Source organism: Heliangelus exortis, chromosome 1 (assembly GCF_036169615.1).
Source record: "Heliangelus exortis chromosome 1, bHelExo1.hap1, whole genome shotgun sequence".
NCBI classification, from domain to species: domain Eukaryota; kingdom Metazoa; phylum Chordata; class Aves; order Apodiformes; family Trochilidae; genus Heliangelus; species Heliangelus exortis.
The window spans coordinates 190832567-190845017 of NC_092422.1; the positions used below are offsets into that span (position 1 = coordinate 190832567).

Consider the following 12451-nt stretch of genomic DNA (forward strand, 5'->3'; position numbering starts at 1 on the left):
CAAGCACTGAAGAACATCTCAGATCAGCTGGTGGATTCCTGCAGAGAAACAGCAAACACAGAGCTGAAGGAGGCAGTCCCCAAGGAGGGGTTCTAAATCCCTACTCCATGTCACTAATTCTTTGTTTTCCAGAGCTGAAAAAGAAAGGACCCCTGGAATGGATTCAGATGCTGCTGCTACTTTTCACTACATCAGAAATGAAGGGAGAACAGAAGTGATGCTGCTTCTATGGAGAGAAATCTAAGAGCAAAATCACATTAATCGCTGTGAATTGGGTGGAGACAGTTTGAATTCTTCACTCAAACACTGATCTGAAAGTTGCTGATGAAGTCAAACAGCAAATAGCCCCAGGGGTTAGCTTGGGGTGGGGTGGGAAGGAGAGGTTACACACTGATGAATGTCCAGAGAGCCTCCTGGCAGAGAGAGGTCTCAGATGGGGATGTCTCACAGAGGGCACAGCAGAAGATGAGGCAACAGCATAGGCACAGCACAAGCAAACAATAATGTAAGAGAACAAGGAAATTAGGCCCTTTCAAGTGAAAGGTATTTTTCTTTTTATGTGAAGACTTGCATGCCTACTGTGTCTACTTCAGAGTCATGGCCAAGACCTTCTTTAAGCTCTTTCAGCTACATGAACTCCTGCTGTATCCTCAAAACACCGACATGATCACTCTGCAGGACAGAGAAATTCCAGAGAACATTACTTGTTTGGTTCCACACTCCAGTAACCACCACCAAAAAGAGAGCTGGAGAGCATCATGCAGAGCCAGTGTATGCCAGCAAATGCCAGCTGGTATCTTTTCTGAGATGGCTCACTGATTAAAACACTCTTGCCAAAAATAAGCAGTCTGGTTTGGACTATTAAGGAATTACACATTAGGGAAAGGCACATCTATATTTGGGTGTGATATGCCCAAGTCCCTCTATTTCTCACCCTGTCCTCTTTCCCAGCTGCTGTGTGGTAGCAGAACAGTTTACAGCTTAGATCAGATATTTCCAAAGTTGTCTGAGGACAGTTGCGTATGAGTCACTTGTGACACAGAGTAAACAGAGATGAAACCTAAATATGAGGCTCCTCTACCCAGAAGACATCAATCTTGTCTGCATACACAGCAGAAATAGCAATTGTGTTTCACACAAGCTAAGGATTTTGTTCTCAGGACAAAACCAACCAAGCCATGGGTGCAAATGTCTCCTCAGCTTCTTGGGGCTCTACCTCCCCACCAGCAGCTGGGGTACGAACAGACCTGCAGACAACATAAACCACATGAGGTTCATGTTGCTGAAGCCCTGTTACCTGAAAAGACCACAGAGAGACCACCTTGAACACCTCTTCCATCACTTGCTGCACTTTCCTCTTTCTTAACATGACCCTGATGTTTTTGCCAACATCTCAAAGCATTCATTATCAACGGGAACCTGAGATTTGTCCATGTACTCTGGGCTGCTGGAAATGCCTCCAGGGCTGCCCCAGCTTTGTCTGAAGTCAACATCAGCTCCATTTTTTTACTTTTCCCCTTAGTTCTTGTTTGCGTATTGAAAACCTACTGAATAAGGGTTTGAAACCTTCTCTATCTCAGTTTAGTGCCTTCAGTTTCCAAAGAAAAAGCCGTTTTTTTCTGATGGTTAACATTAAAAAACTATCAAGCTTGTTGGTCTGTTGGGATTACTTGAGGATATTTTCTAAAAAAAAAAAAAAAAAAAATATTGTCTTTTGAGGTTTTTTTCCTAAAAGTTGGAAGCAATTTGTTGGTATTCAAGGAACAGATTATTAAAAATAGAATAGCTCTATCTGTAACTCTGGAGTTTTTATAAGGAAAATAATAAAAATCTGTTTCTGTTTTAGCCAGAATCAACTTTGCTGTTCTTGCATTAAGCTATGATGAAATACATTGTAGGACCATTCCATCATTAAATATGAATATTACCTATGTTAAACTCTTCAGCACACAGCTAAATCTGGTGAAAGTATTCCGGAGGGACACACTCGTCACAGAAGACTTGGCTCAGCATTATTTATCTGATGATTCATTATTTTGCACTTTATTTTCAAACATCAGTCATGCACGAGGACCTGTACTAGGCACACAGTCCACAAAAAGGCTGCTTCTGCTCCCAAGAGTACTTGTAGAACACTGGAGAGGCAGAAGGAGATGGACAGACAGAGGAACAGATTAAAGGAACCAGGCAGGACATGCTGCCAAACTTTTAGAGTAAATATCACAGCCAAGGAGAGATTTAACTGGGTCCCTGTCTCCATGATATTCGTATTCTAACACAAGTTTTTGGGGGTCCCATGCCCGTTCCTGACTCTATTATCCCCAGTGAGATCAGATGTGGGGAATGGAGAATACTGAAATAGGAAAAGGCTATTTTGGGCTGTCAGTGGTGTGGGGCCCCCAGGGGTCTTTGGGAGAAGCTCCACAGTAGTTCACATACAAGGAGAGGGGTCAGACTCTGAGCCAGCTGCCAAAAAGCTGGAGAAGCACAAAGCTGCCTCAGCTAGGAGGGAAGTAAAAACAGCAATAGCTGGCTTTTTATTTTCACCTGGCTCACCAGATGCATTTTGAAAAACAGTTGCAAGCTGCTAGGAAGAACTGCTCTCCTCCAGTTTCGAGTTTTTCTCCTTGCCCATCTGAAGTGGGAGAAGTGACCAGGGTCACAAGCTTCCCCCCACACACATCCTCCGTCTCCCAGGTTCTTCTTTCCCAGCAGAGGATGAGCACAGACCCCTGCTCCTTGCATTTCCAGCACCCTACGAACCACCCCTTCACCTCCCCAAAATTCTGTGTGTCACCAGTGTCCAGCCCGGAGCCCGGGATGCCCGGCAGCATCTGCCCCTGCCCTGCAGTGAGCTTGCCCTTCTCATCTCTGCTCTGCTACATCTTGCCTCTTTGCACTCCCTGTCCCGTCCACCTCTTCCCTTTGCATTCCTCCTCTTCGCAGCTCTCCCTCCCCTTTGTATCCCTCCCTTTTCACCTCCCCCTTTGCACCTCTCTCATTTACAGCCCTCCCCTTTGCCTCTCTGCCCCCTTCCCATCTCTGCCTTTTCCCATCCCTCCCCTTTCCATCTCTGCTCCTCGCATCTCTGCCCCTCCGCACCCCCCTGCCCCTCAGCCCCTCGTCCCTTGACATCTTTACCCCTTCGTCCCTCTTCTTGCTTAGACCTCAGCCCTTCGGGTATCTGCCTCCTGGCACCCTCCTCTTCCCCTCTCCCCGCCCCCCCCGCCCCTTTGCACCCTTTCCCTCCCCTGCCCCTTCTCATTCCCACCTCCCTGCCTTCTCCACCCCGGCCCATTCGCACCACTCCCCCATCCCCTCCGTAGCCTCCGGGGTTGCTCACAGGGACTCCGGGTCCCACTCCCTTACCCCATAACCTCCCCTCCAACCCCCCCTGACCCCTCTCCCCTGCCCGGCCCGGCCGCGGAGCCTCCCGCGATGCCGTCTCCCCCGCGGCTGCTGCCGCTGCTGGTGCTGATGCTGGGCTTGGGGCTGGGGGGGCGAGCGGTCGGCGGGGGTGGTTGCCAGCTGCCAGCCGAGTGGCGACCGCTCAGCGAGGGCTGCCGAGCCGAGCTGGCGGCGATCATCGTCTACGCGAAGGTGCTGGCGCTGCACCCCGACCCTTACGGCGCCTACAACTACCTGCCCTGGCAGAGGGGTCCCCCCGACGGCCCCCAGCCAGGAGCTCAGGGGGGGCTTTTTTATTCGGCCGAGATCGAGCTGCTCTGCGACCAAGCGTGGGGCAGCATGTTGGAGGTGCCCGCCGGCTCCCGCCTCAACCTCACCGGCCTCGGCTACTTCTCCTGCCACTCTCACACCGTCATGCAGGGCTACGCTTATTTCTTCTTCCTCCGGTGAGTGCCAGCATAGGGGGGTGGGAGGGGTAGGGGGTGGCCGGGAGGGAGAGGATCGGCATCCCAGCTCCGGGACATCGCCGCGACCGGGGGGATGAGCGCCCGCTCCTGCCCTGGAGTGTTTGGCTCCATCCCCGTGCCCCGCAGCGCCTTCTCCTTTGCGCGTACAGACAGAGTTTCATGGGGAAAAACCCACCCCAAATACACCATATCCCATCGTTGTCGGGCAGTAGATGTACGAGCAGCTGCTGTTGAGTAGCTCCTGGGTGCTGCCGCTTTTTGTTTTTTACGGTGGGACGGTCAGTGCCTTTTAGCCGAAGTTTGTCACGGGAGTTTAAAACCCATCCCCAAATACTCACCCGAGAGCTTTTTTCCGACTTTCCCAAGTCCCAGCCAAATCCTGACTTTGGGCTCATCGAAAGGATAAGAAAGTAAACCACAATGTGGGAACAGAGCCATCACCATGACCTTTCGATCCAAGAGCGTTTGTGAAATACTACTCAGTGGCTTGTTTTGAAATACTTGGTATATTCTTACACTGGGTGCATAAGGAAACACAGTTTGATGCTGTCTAGCACTCACTTTCTGGTGTTATCTTTAAACGTTTTTTTTACACAAGTGATTTATTGACTATTTGAGGGATTATTTAAAAGCTGGGATCAAGGGCAAAGCAATGCAAACTCAGGAGGAACCATGGGCCAAAATTTACTTCTTTCCTTGGGGTTCGTGAATGTCTGCAGGGTGGTAGGACCCTGTAGGTGCTTACTGCTGCTCCCTGGTCTAGTCCTTCATGATGGACATTTCTGTCTGAGGAGTAAGTGCTGGAAGCCACGTGAAGGCTCAAAGTTTGTCTGTGCAGCCTTGGTGGCACTTATTGATCCTGGCTGAAGTAGACAAGGGGTAACTTCTTCCAGAGAGAAAGCCCAGCCCAGCCTCACAGTGGGCTGCCTGTGCAATGTGTGTTTCAGAATGGATGAGAACTACATCCTCCTGCCACACGGAGTCAACTTCCAGGAGGCGATTTTCCCAGACACCCAGGAGAACAGAAGGATGTTTGCCAGCCTTTTCCAGTTTTCCAACTGCTCGCAGGCACAGCATGCACTGAGCTTCTCCAGTGACTGGGAGATCCAAGAGGACAATCGGGTAAGGGATTTGCTTGTTCTCCTGTTCTTGTTTTCTAAGCAGACACAGACATTCCCATCTCATTTGCAAACGTGAATGCAGAGCAAGAGGTCCAAGATTTTCCTGATCTTTTGGTGTTATCACTGGCAACATAACACAGTGGTGGGGAGATGTTTTCAAAGGTGATCTCTGTGTTAGCTCTTCAGCTTTCCATGGACCTGAGCAAAGCTTGGTATAAATCTGTTAATGATCAATAGGTTGGAAATGAGTATTGCTTGAGATCCTGTCCTACTCCTTAACAGGTTTGCTGTCTCTAGACCCCATACTGCTCCAGCTGAAATTTTCAGGAGCAGGGATTTGCTTTTTTACTCCTGTGTTCATCTAATATAGCAAGAGGAGTGGCTGGATCATGACACTGTAAGGCATTATTCTTTCCTAACTCCACACAACAGCATAAACATCTACTTCTCAGCTACTCACCCTAAGCTGTCTTTGTAGCAGCTGAGGAAAAATAGACTCTTGAGGGCATGGTTCATCTGAGCAAAGAGGGCAGGGCTCGTCTGAGTGATGCTGGCACAAGGGAGACCACAGCAAGTAGTTCACCCTCTAGGCAATCTGCCCTTAAGACAGTATGTTTTTGGGATGGAAAGTCCAATGCTTCCCGTTGTTAGTGACTTCTGAGTCCCTTTATGGAGCTGTATTGTGGGTAAAAAATGCAGGATTTAAACACCACTTCCTTGGCAGCGAGGAGCCACCTGCAGTTTTGTGTGCATGTTCTGGGTGTGCATACACATCTGCAAAAGTGGGACTCAGAGAGCTGTTTTACTGCTAACCCTTGTTTTATGAGGCCAGTGGTTTCCACTGGTTAGCCAAGAACATTTTAAGAGTCTCTTTTGGTCAGGATGGACAGGACACGTGTCATTGCTTGCATCTTCTGTAAATGCATCCAAGGCACAATATTTGTTTATGGCAGCAGATGCACAAGGGGCTTGTTTGGGAGATGGATGGAGGGGGCTGAGGAGCTGGCTGAGCCCTTTCCCCTCACCAGCTGTCTGACCAGCAGTGTACAAAATCTGAGCTGCTGCTTGGCTGTCTGGCCAGTGACACATCCAGCTCCCTGGGATACCCTCTGAGTGGGCATTTTGTCACTGCTGATATTTTCAGGAGGAAATGGGAAACGGTTGTGTTCAAACATATATTTGGGGACAGCAGCAGGAACTGATGTTGAAGAGAAAAATTTTTCTCTTACAATTAGATTGCAGAGCTGTAACTCTGGCTGAGCGAGAAGGAGGAGGTGTAGAGACCTGATGCCAGCTCTGCCTCCTCCCTGCCAGCCTGTAGGGTCCCAAGTGCCCCAAGCAACATATTTGGCAAGTAAAGGTTCTGCTGCTGCCAAATCCACAGATTTTCTCGAGGAGAGCAAAGCAGCATTGGGGGACCACCAGATCCAGCCCCCAGGGTCTTTTTGTGGTGCCTCCACACTGTTTATTTAGCCATGCTGAGCTAAATGTAGGGGACCTTGCTGAGTTGGTGCTCATTTGTGCTCTCAGTGAATCTCACTGGGTAACTTTAATGGAAATCACAGGGCAGACACACACACACACACACCCCAGGGTAAGCTGGGGCAATGGGAAGTGTCTGTATCAAAAGTGCATTTCAGCTGTTGCACTCTTTGACCCCACGCAGCTGTGAGCAGCTTAGGGGGAGATTAGAGCTGTTGGTGGCATAGACCGGGGCTGGGGTTTGTACAGACTTCAATACCCACCCATCGAGTGAATAAATCCAGCAGAGCTGGTGGACACTTTGTCTCCCCTTCATAATGAAAAGTAAAAGCTTCCTCTGCACCAGCTAAAAATAGTTCAGGCTGACTGTGCTCCTATTCAGCTCCTGCATCTGTGTTTGCCCAGCCCCAGCTTGGGCCCATGATGGTGTTTCTGGCTGCCATGGGGAATTTATTCCCCATCTCTTCCCAACGCAGGTGCCAGTGTCCAGGGTGCAGCTTTCTTTAGCATTTTTCTCCTTTCTTTGCCTTGTCACACATCCAGGGGTGACTTCCCTGGTTGCTACTGCATCTGCTGGCATCCCACCACGATGTGAAGAGTTTCCATTTCCAAATGCACTTGGCCAAGCTGCTGTGTGCTGGTTCCTGAGCTGAAAGCTGTGGGGTGTATGGGAAGGAACTATTTACAAGTGCATGTAAGGATATGACCAGGGGTAATAGGTGTAAACTGGAAGAGGGTAGATTTAGATTAGACATTAGGAAGAAATTCTTCACTGTGAGACACTGGCACAGGTTGCCCTGGGAAGCTGTGGATGCCCCATCCCTGGAAGTGTTCAGGGCCAGGTTGGATGGGGCTTGGAGCAGCCTGGTCTGGTGGGAGGTGTCCCTGCCCATACAGGGGGAGTGGAATTAGATGATCTTTAAGGTCCCTTCCAACCTAAACCATTCTATGGTTCATGGCACAGAAAATGAGCATTACATGGGGCATTATTCTTGAAGCTTTTTGGAAAAGGCTCTTCAGGAGCCTGAGGACTCTGACAGGGGTTTCTGTGATGGTGTCAAGTTGTGGAGAACTTGGAGAGAGAGGGAAGGGTCTTCTGATGAGGCTCACACTGAAGTGAGTAGTCAGGGGTCTCATTAACTGCTGTGTACTGACACAAATCATTATCTAAAATCCATCAAAGATGTTCTGTGCAGTCAGAGGGAAGAGATGGGGACTGAGATTCTCAGAGGAGGAGGCAGCTGGAGAGAAGTTCTGGTGCCAGGAGTTAGGAGCTAAGGTCCTGCCTCTGGGTCTTGGGAGAACTGTGTGCAGGAACACCTTAAAAAACAGCCCTGTCATAAAGCCATGTTCCTCAGTGGGTGTGGAATAAAGAAGTGATGAAATCTCCTGGTTACAGCTGTATCCCATACTCTAAAAGACTTTTTGAATCCCTGCCTGTGCCCTATTCTTGATCTATTTAGGGGGTGGACATTTTAAGGGAGAATTTGGAGCTGGAAGCATGTGTGGTTGCAATGAATGATTCATGAGAGAGCCCCGTGGTGGGTGAACACCTTTTGCCTCCTATAATGCTGAGAGGTCCCTTCTGTGGGGTGTGCTTGAGCCTGTGGCAGAGCAGGGGACCCAGAGGTGACCTGTGACATGCTGTGCTCCTGCTTGCCCTCTTCTCTCTGCTTACATGCAGGCAGCAGTGGTGGAAATGAGGAAAACCCTGACAGCTCCTCCTCCTCCTCCCAGCAGCTGTGTCTGGTGGGGCAAAAGGGATATGCGGGAACTTCTCCATGCACTGGGATGGGCCACCTGCCTTTTCCATCACAGGAGAACCCTTTAAATTTTCAGAAAACTCCACGGTGTGTGCTGAAAGGAGGCCAGACCCAAGGCACATCTCGCTGGGGATAGCACATTTCTCATCCTGAGCCTGCTGCTGTCACTGGCAGCTAATTCCAAGTTGTGTTTTCATGCCTCTTGCAATCTGGGCTGAAGGCCAGATGCTGATTTCTATACTTTTCCAATAACCCAAACATCTCATAAATTCACTCAGGTGCTTGTTCTGGCAACTCCAGAGAGCAGCAGTAGCTCAGGCTGGTGTTACTTTAGGCACTTGCATTTTGGCTTCCAGTTCTGCAGAGGCAATAATTAATTGGGTTCCATCCTGACTTTTCTCACAGCCCCTCAGAGATATTTGCAGACCTCCTGCTTGACTCTGGCTCCCTGCAGTAGCAGTTTCCACAAAGCTGTAGCTAAAGCCCTGAGTTCCCACCAGGCCTGGGGTTGGAGCTGGGTTTGTAATGAGTGGCTGCAACTTCTGGCAGAGTGAGGGGCCCTTTCTTGCAGCACGTTGCAGGTACCTGGGTCTCAGGTTTGGCCCAGTCCCAGAGCTGATGTTGGCACAGATAGTAACACAGGAATGCTCCTTTTTCCCTGTCATAATTATACTTTTAGTCCACTCTTCCCACCCTCTGCCACTGGGAGAAAAGCAGCATTCACCTAGCCAAGGAACCTTGCAGTCAGAGCAGTTTCTTTTAATAAGGTGTTTTTACTAAAGAAAGAAACAATTAAGAAGTAAAGAAAACCTCATTAAAATTCTTAAAAGCTTTGTGTTTTCACCCAGATTTCATAGTGACCCCCAGAGGGAAGACCCACAGTCCTATCAAAGAGTTTGTGAAACCTGACAGCCTCCCATGCAGGCGCAGTGTGCAGCCTCTGGGTCACCCCTGCCTCAGGAAACCAACCTGGGCATCCCTTTTCCTTTATCCCTGCTTCCCCCAGTGTCCTTAAAATTCCTCCCCAACCCCTGTTGCTATTCCCCAGTACAACTGGTGGTGCTGGTGTTTGGTTTCTGGTGCTTGTAGGCAGCAGCCTTGCAACTTTTTCTTGCTCAGGAGTCCAAGGGGTCAGGGTTTTCTTTGGGAGATGGGGATGAGAGTTCTGGGGACAGAGAGGGGGCATGGGAATGGGGCAATGGGACTGGAGGGCATCCATATATACCAATGTCTCTTTCTCACAAGAGCTTTTCCTTATGGCTAAGTGCTAGGTGACACTTTTCTACATGCAGAGGATTGATTTCAGCTGCTCAAACTGGGAGGTAGGAATTGTCCCTGCAGCTTGCAGTGCCTGCTGCTAAGCCTGGGGGTGATGCAGTGGGTTGGGATTGGAATCCCTACAGAGTTTTACCATTTTACTGCAGATCTAGAGGCTCTGCTTTCTTCTTCTGCAGAGCTGTGTGATCTCTTAGGTCAGACCTTGTTGCCTTGTCTGCACATGGGAGATTACACCAAAGAGGCTGGAGGTCTGGCCATAATAAGGTCGGTAGAAGTGCCAAACAGGACTTGTCATTCTTTATCATTCAGAGGAGTTTTAACTCCTGTTATTTTTGATCAGTTGATAGGGAAATGTGGTCTTCTGGTCTCCATTCCAGCTTCCTGTGAGGTGCTGAGGTGCTCACAACCTGGGGCCCTGGGGTGCTTCTTTTACAGAGCTCCCTCCTCCCCTTTTTTTCACACAGTAGAGTTGCAAAATGACCCTGGGTGCATCACAGGGAGAGAGTTAACAGCAGTGTGTCAAGCCCAGCATGAGCAACTGTGAGAGTACAAGCACTGCCATAAATCCCATAGAAATTAAGGGGACCAATAACTTCAACTAAGCCTGGAGAGATTATAGATTTTATTAAGCCTCTCTCCTGCAATGCCTCTCCTTCTCTCAAGCATCAGGGCCATGACCATGCTGTTACTTCAATTGATTTAGATGAACCAACTTGCCTTCTAAGAGCCCTCCAGAGATTTATCTGGGTAATAATAAAGCTTTTATGAGAGTACTCAGTGTCCCAAATAAAAAACAAGGTAATTAGTGGGTTAGCAGTCTGTCTACAAGTACCTGCTTAGCATCTTTGGGCCTGGGTCCTCTTCTCTGGTGGCATTTTGGCTGCTGTAACAACCTGATGGCCTGATTAGGACATCTGCAAAGCTGGGGAGAAGCTGAAAATGGAAACTGATAAGAAAAGTAATGTAATTGCATAAATGGCCTTGCTATTATTATGCAAAGCAAGAATGAAACTAAATGGCATCCTTCCTCTGTGGAAGCAGAGGAAATAATTTGAGAGCTATTTGTATTTTAGCAGTGGCTGTGTACATGTACTGGGAGCCACTGGTTTGGATCCATTCCCTGAACCCATTTGTGGGCAGCAGCACATTGGGTCAGTCTGTTCCTGCCCTGATGCTCTCAGCTGGTTGCAAGGTGGTGGCTCTCATTCAGAAACACTTCACAGGACCATGAAAGCTTAAATCAGAGAAGTGACTGCTTGCACAAAACCACTTTGGGCTATGAGAAGGGTTTGGTAGTGTGATGTTTGCTGTGGGGACTTTTTTCATCCATCTCCCCAGGCAACATACCCCTGGAGAGGACAAAAGAAGAAGGAAAGCTGGGGAAGTCCTCATAATTTGTCTGATTTTGAATCTGGACAGGGATTAAATAGTATCCTGAATGTTACCTGCTGGTGAGAGCCTAAGCTGTGTTGGATACAGGGATGAGGCTCTTCCTGTTGATCTGAGATGGACATTGGTGATGCTGAAGGTGACTCTGCTCTACGGGAATCAAGCAAAGGTCACTAGGAAAAAAAACCTAATAACTGATGGATTTTAGGTGAATTTTCATCCATGGTTTCCACCAAGAGAAAACAAAAAAGCATTTTGTTTTTCTCTTTTAAAACTGAAGCACTTCTGCTCTTGAGGATTTCCCTCTGTGCCCTGAGTATTGGGAGAGGAAAAACAGGACTGGAAAACAACAGTTGTGGAGTCCAGAGCCAGCAGTTTTAGGGGAAGGACTGGTTTGGAAAAGAGCAGGCAGCAGCCTGGCTTGGTTAAGAGAGTTTCTTTAATTCCCATGTACTGACCTTTTGTGTTTGCTTGTGGTGTAAGCCACAGAAACCCTTCTTTAGTCCTAGGGCACTAGGGAAATAGAAAATATCCTGAGTTCTAAACAGTGTTACGTGGCAAGGGCAGGGCAAAAAGGCCTTGTGATAAATGAAAGGGAGGTCCAGTATCTAGAAGTTTGAAAATCTGATTTTAACATTCAATTTCTTGCCTGGCCATTTGTTACAAGAGTTGTTGCTCTATCAACCCGATAGCACAATAGAAAGTGGATGTCCCTTCTGGGTCGTTTGAACAGTGATTTACAGAGCTTTTGTTCTCCTCCTACAAGTCCTCCCAGAGCTTCCCCCCCTCCCTAAATCTGTGTTTAATTTGAATGCATGTAAGCAATATTAGATGTAATGGAGAACTGCTGACAAGTGTCTGGGATGAGGGGAGACCAGGAGACGTTTGGGTAACATCCCCAAGAGTCTTCTGGCTTAGAAATGGCATTGACTCATTTCCAGATCTTCCCACCCAGGCTGTAGGAAAGGATTCATAGGGCTCTGATTGGCATCTCCTTATCAGTTTTCTCTCTTCCCACAGGCACACAGGCTGCTAAAATACAGAGTGAAAGATTACAGAGAGGTTCAAAATTGTCTTATCCATGGGACGTTTCCATTGCATCTGGTCTTTCTTATATTTATAGCACTCAGAAAGTGCTCTAAGTGTTCCCCAGGAGAAAAATGGGGGAAATTCTCTGGTTTTAGGATGGCTGTTAGAAATGCCTTGTTTCTGTATCAGAAGGTGGGTTGGCTGACTGCCATCTGTAATGCAGGAGAGTTGACCTGAGGTAGCATGGGTGCCTTGAATTTGATGTTGGCTGTGAACAACCTGAATTTGGGGTTGAATAATGAGCTTTTTCCCACCCATCTGAACTCTTGTCCTCGCTGACAGTCGCCACCAGATGGGAATTACTGAGGTGAAGCTCTCATTTATCACCCTCCTGGTACTAACACAGGTGCAGGACAAGGTGAGGGGAGTCCCAAATCAGTGTCCCAGCTCCTAGTGGATGAGTTTGAGCCAACTTGCTCCCTACCAACCAGTGTAGATGATACCAAAACACAGC

The 12451-nt window shown here is 48.5% G+C and overlaps 1 protein-coding gene across 1 annotated transcript in view; it reads left to right on the forward strand.

Annotated features, from left to right (window-relative positions):
• The first annotated feature begins 2807 nt into the window (after nt 1–2807).
• The window catches only part of CCDC3 (coiled-coil domain containing 3), a 40426-nt gene continuing 30782 nt past the window's right edge, over nt 2808–12451 (forward strand). Inside the window, exons 1-2 of the mRNA XM_071734124.1 lie at nt 2808–3854; nt 4823–4997. Of these exons, the coding sequence (XP_071590225.1) occupies nt 3439–3854; nt 4823–4997 (591 nt within the window). The 5' untranslated portion in view covers nt 2808–3438. The remainder of the gene's footprint in view (nt 3855–4822; nt 4998–12451) is intronic.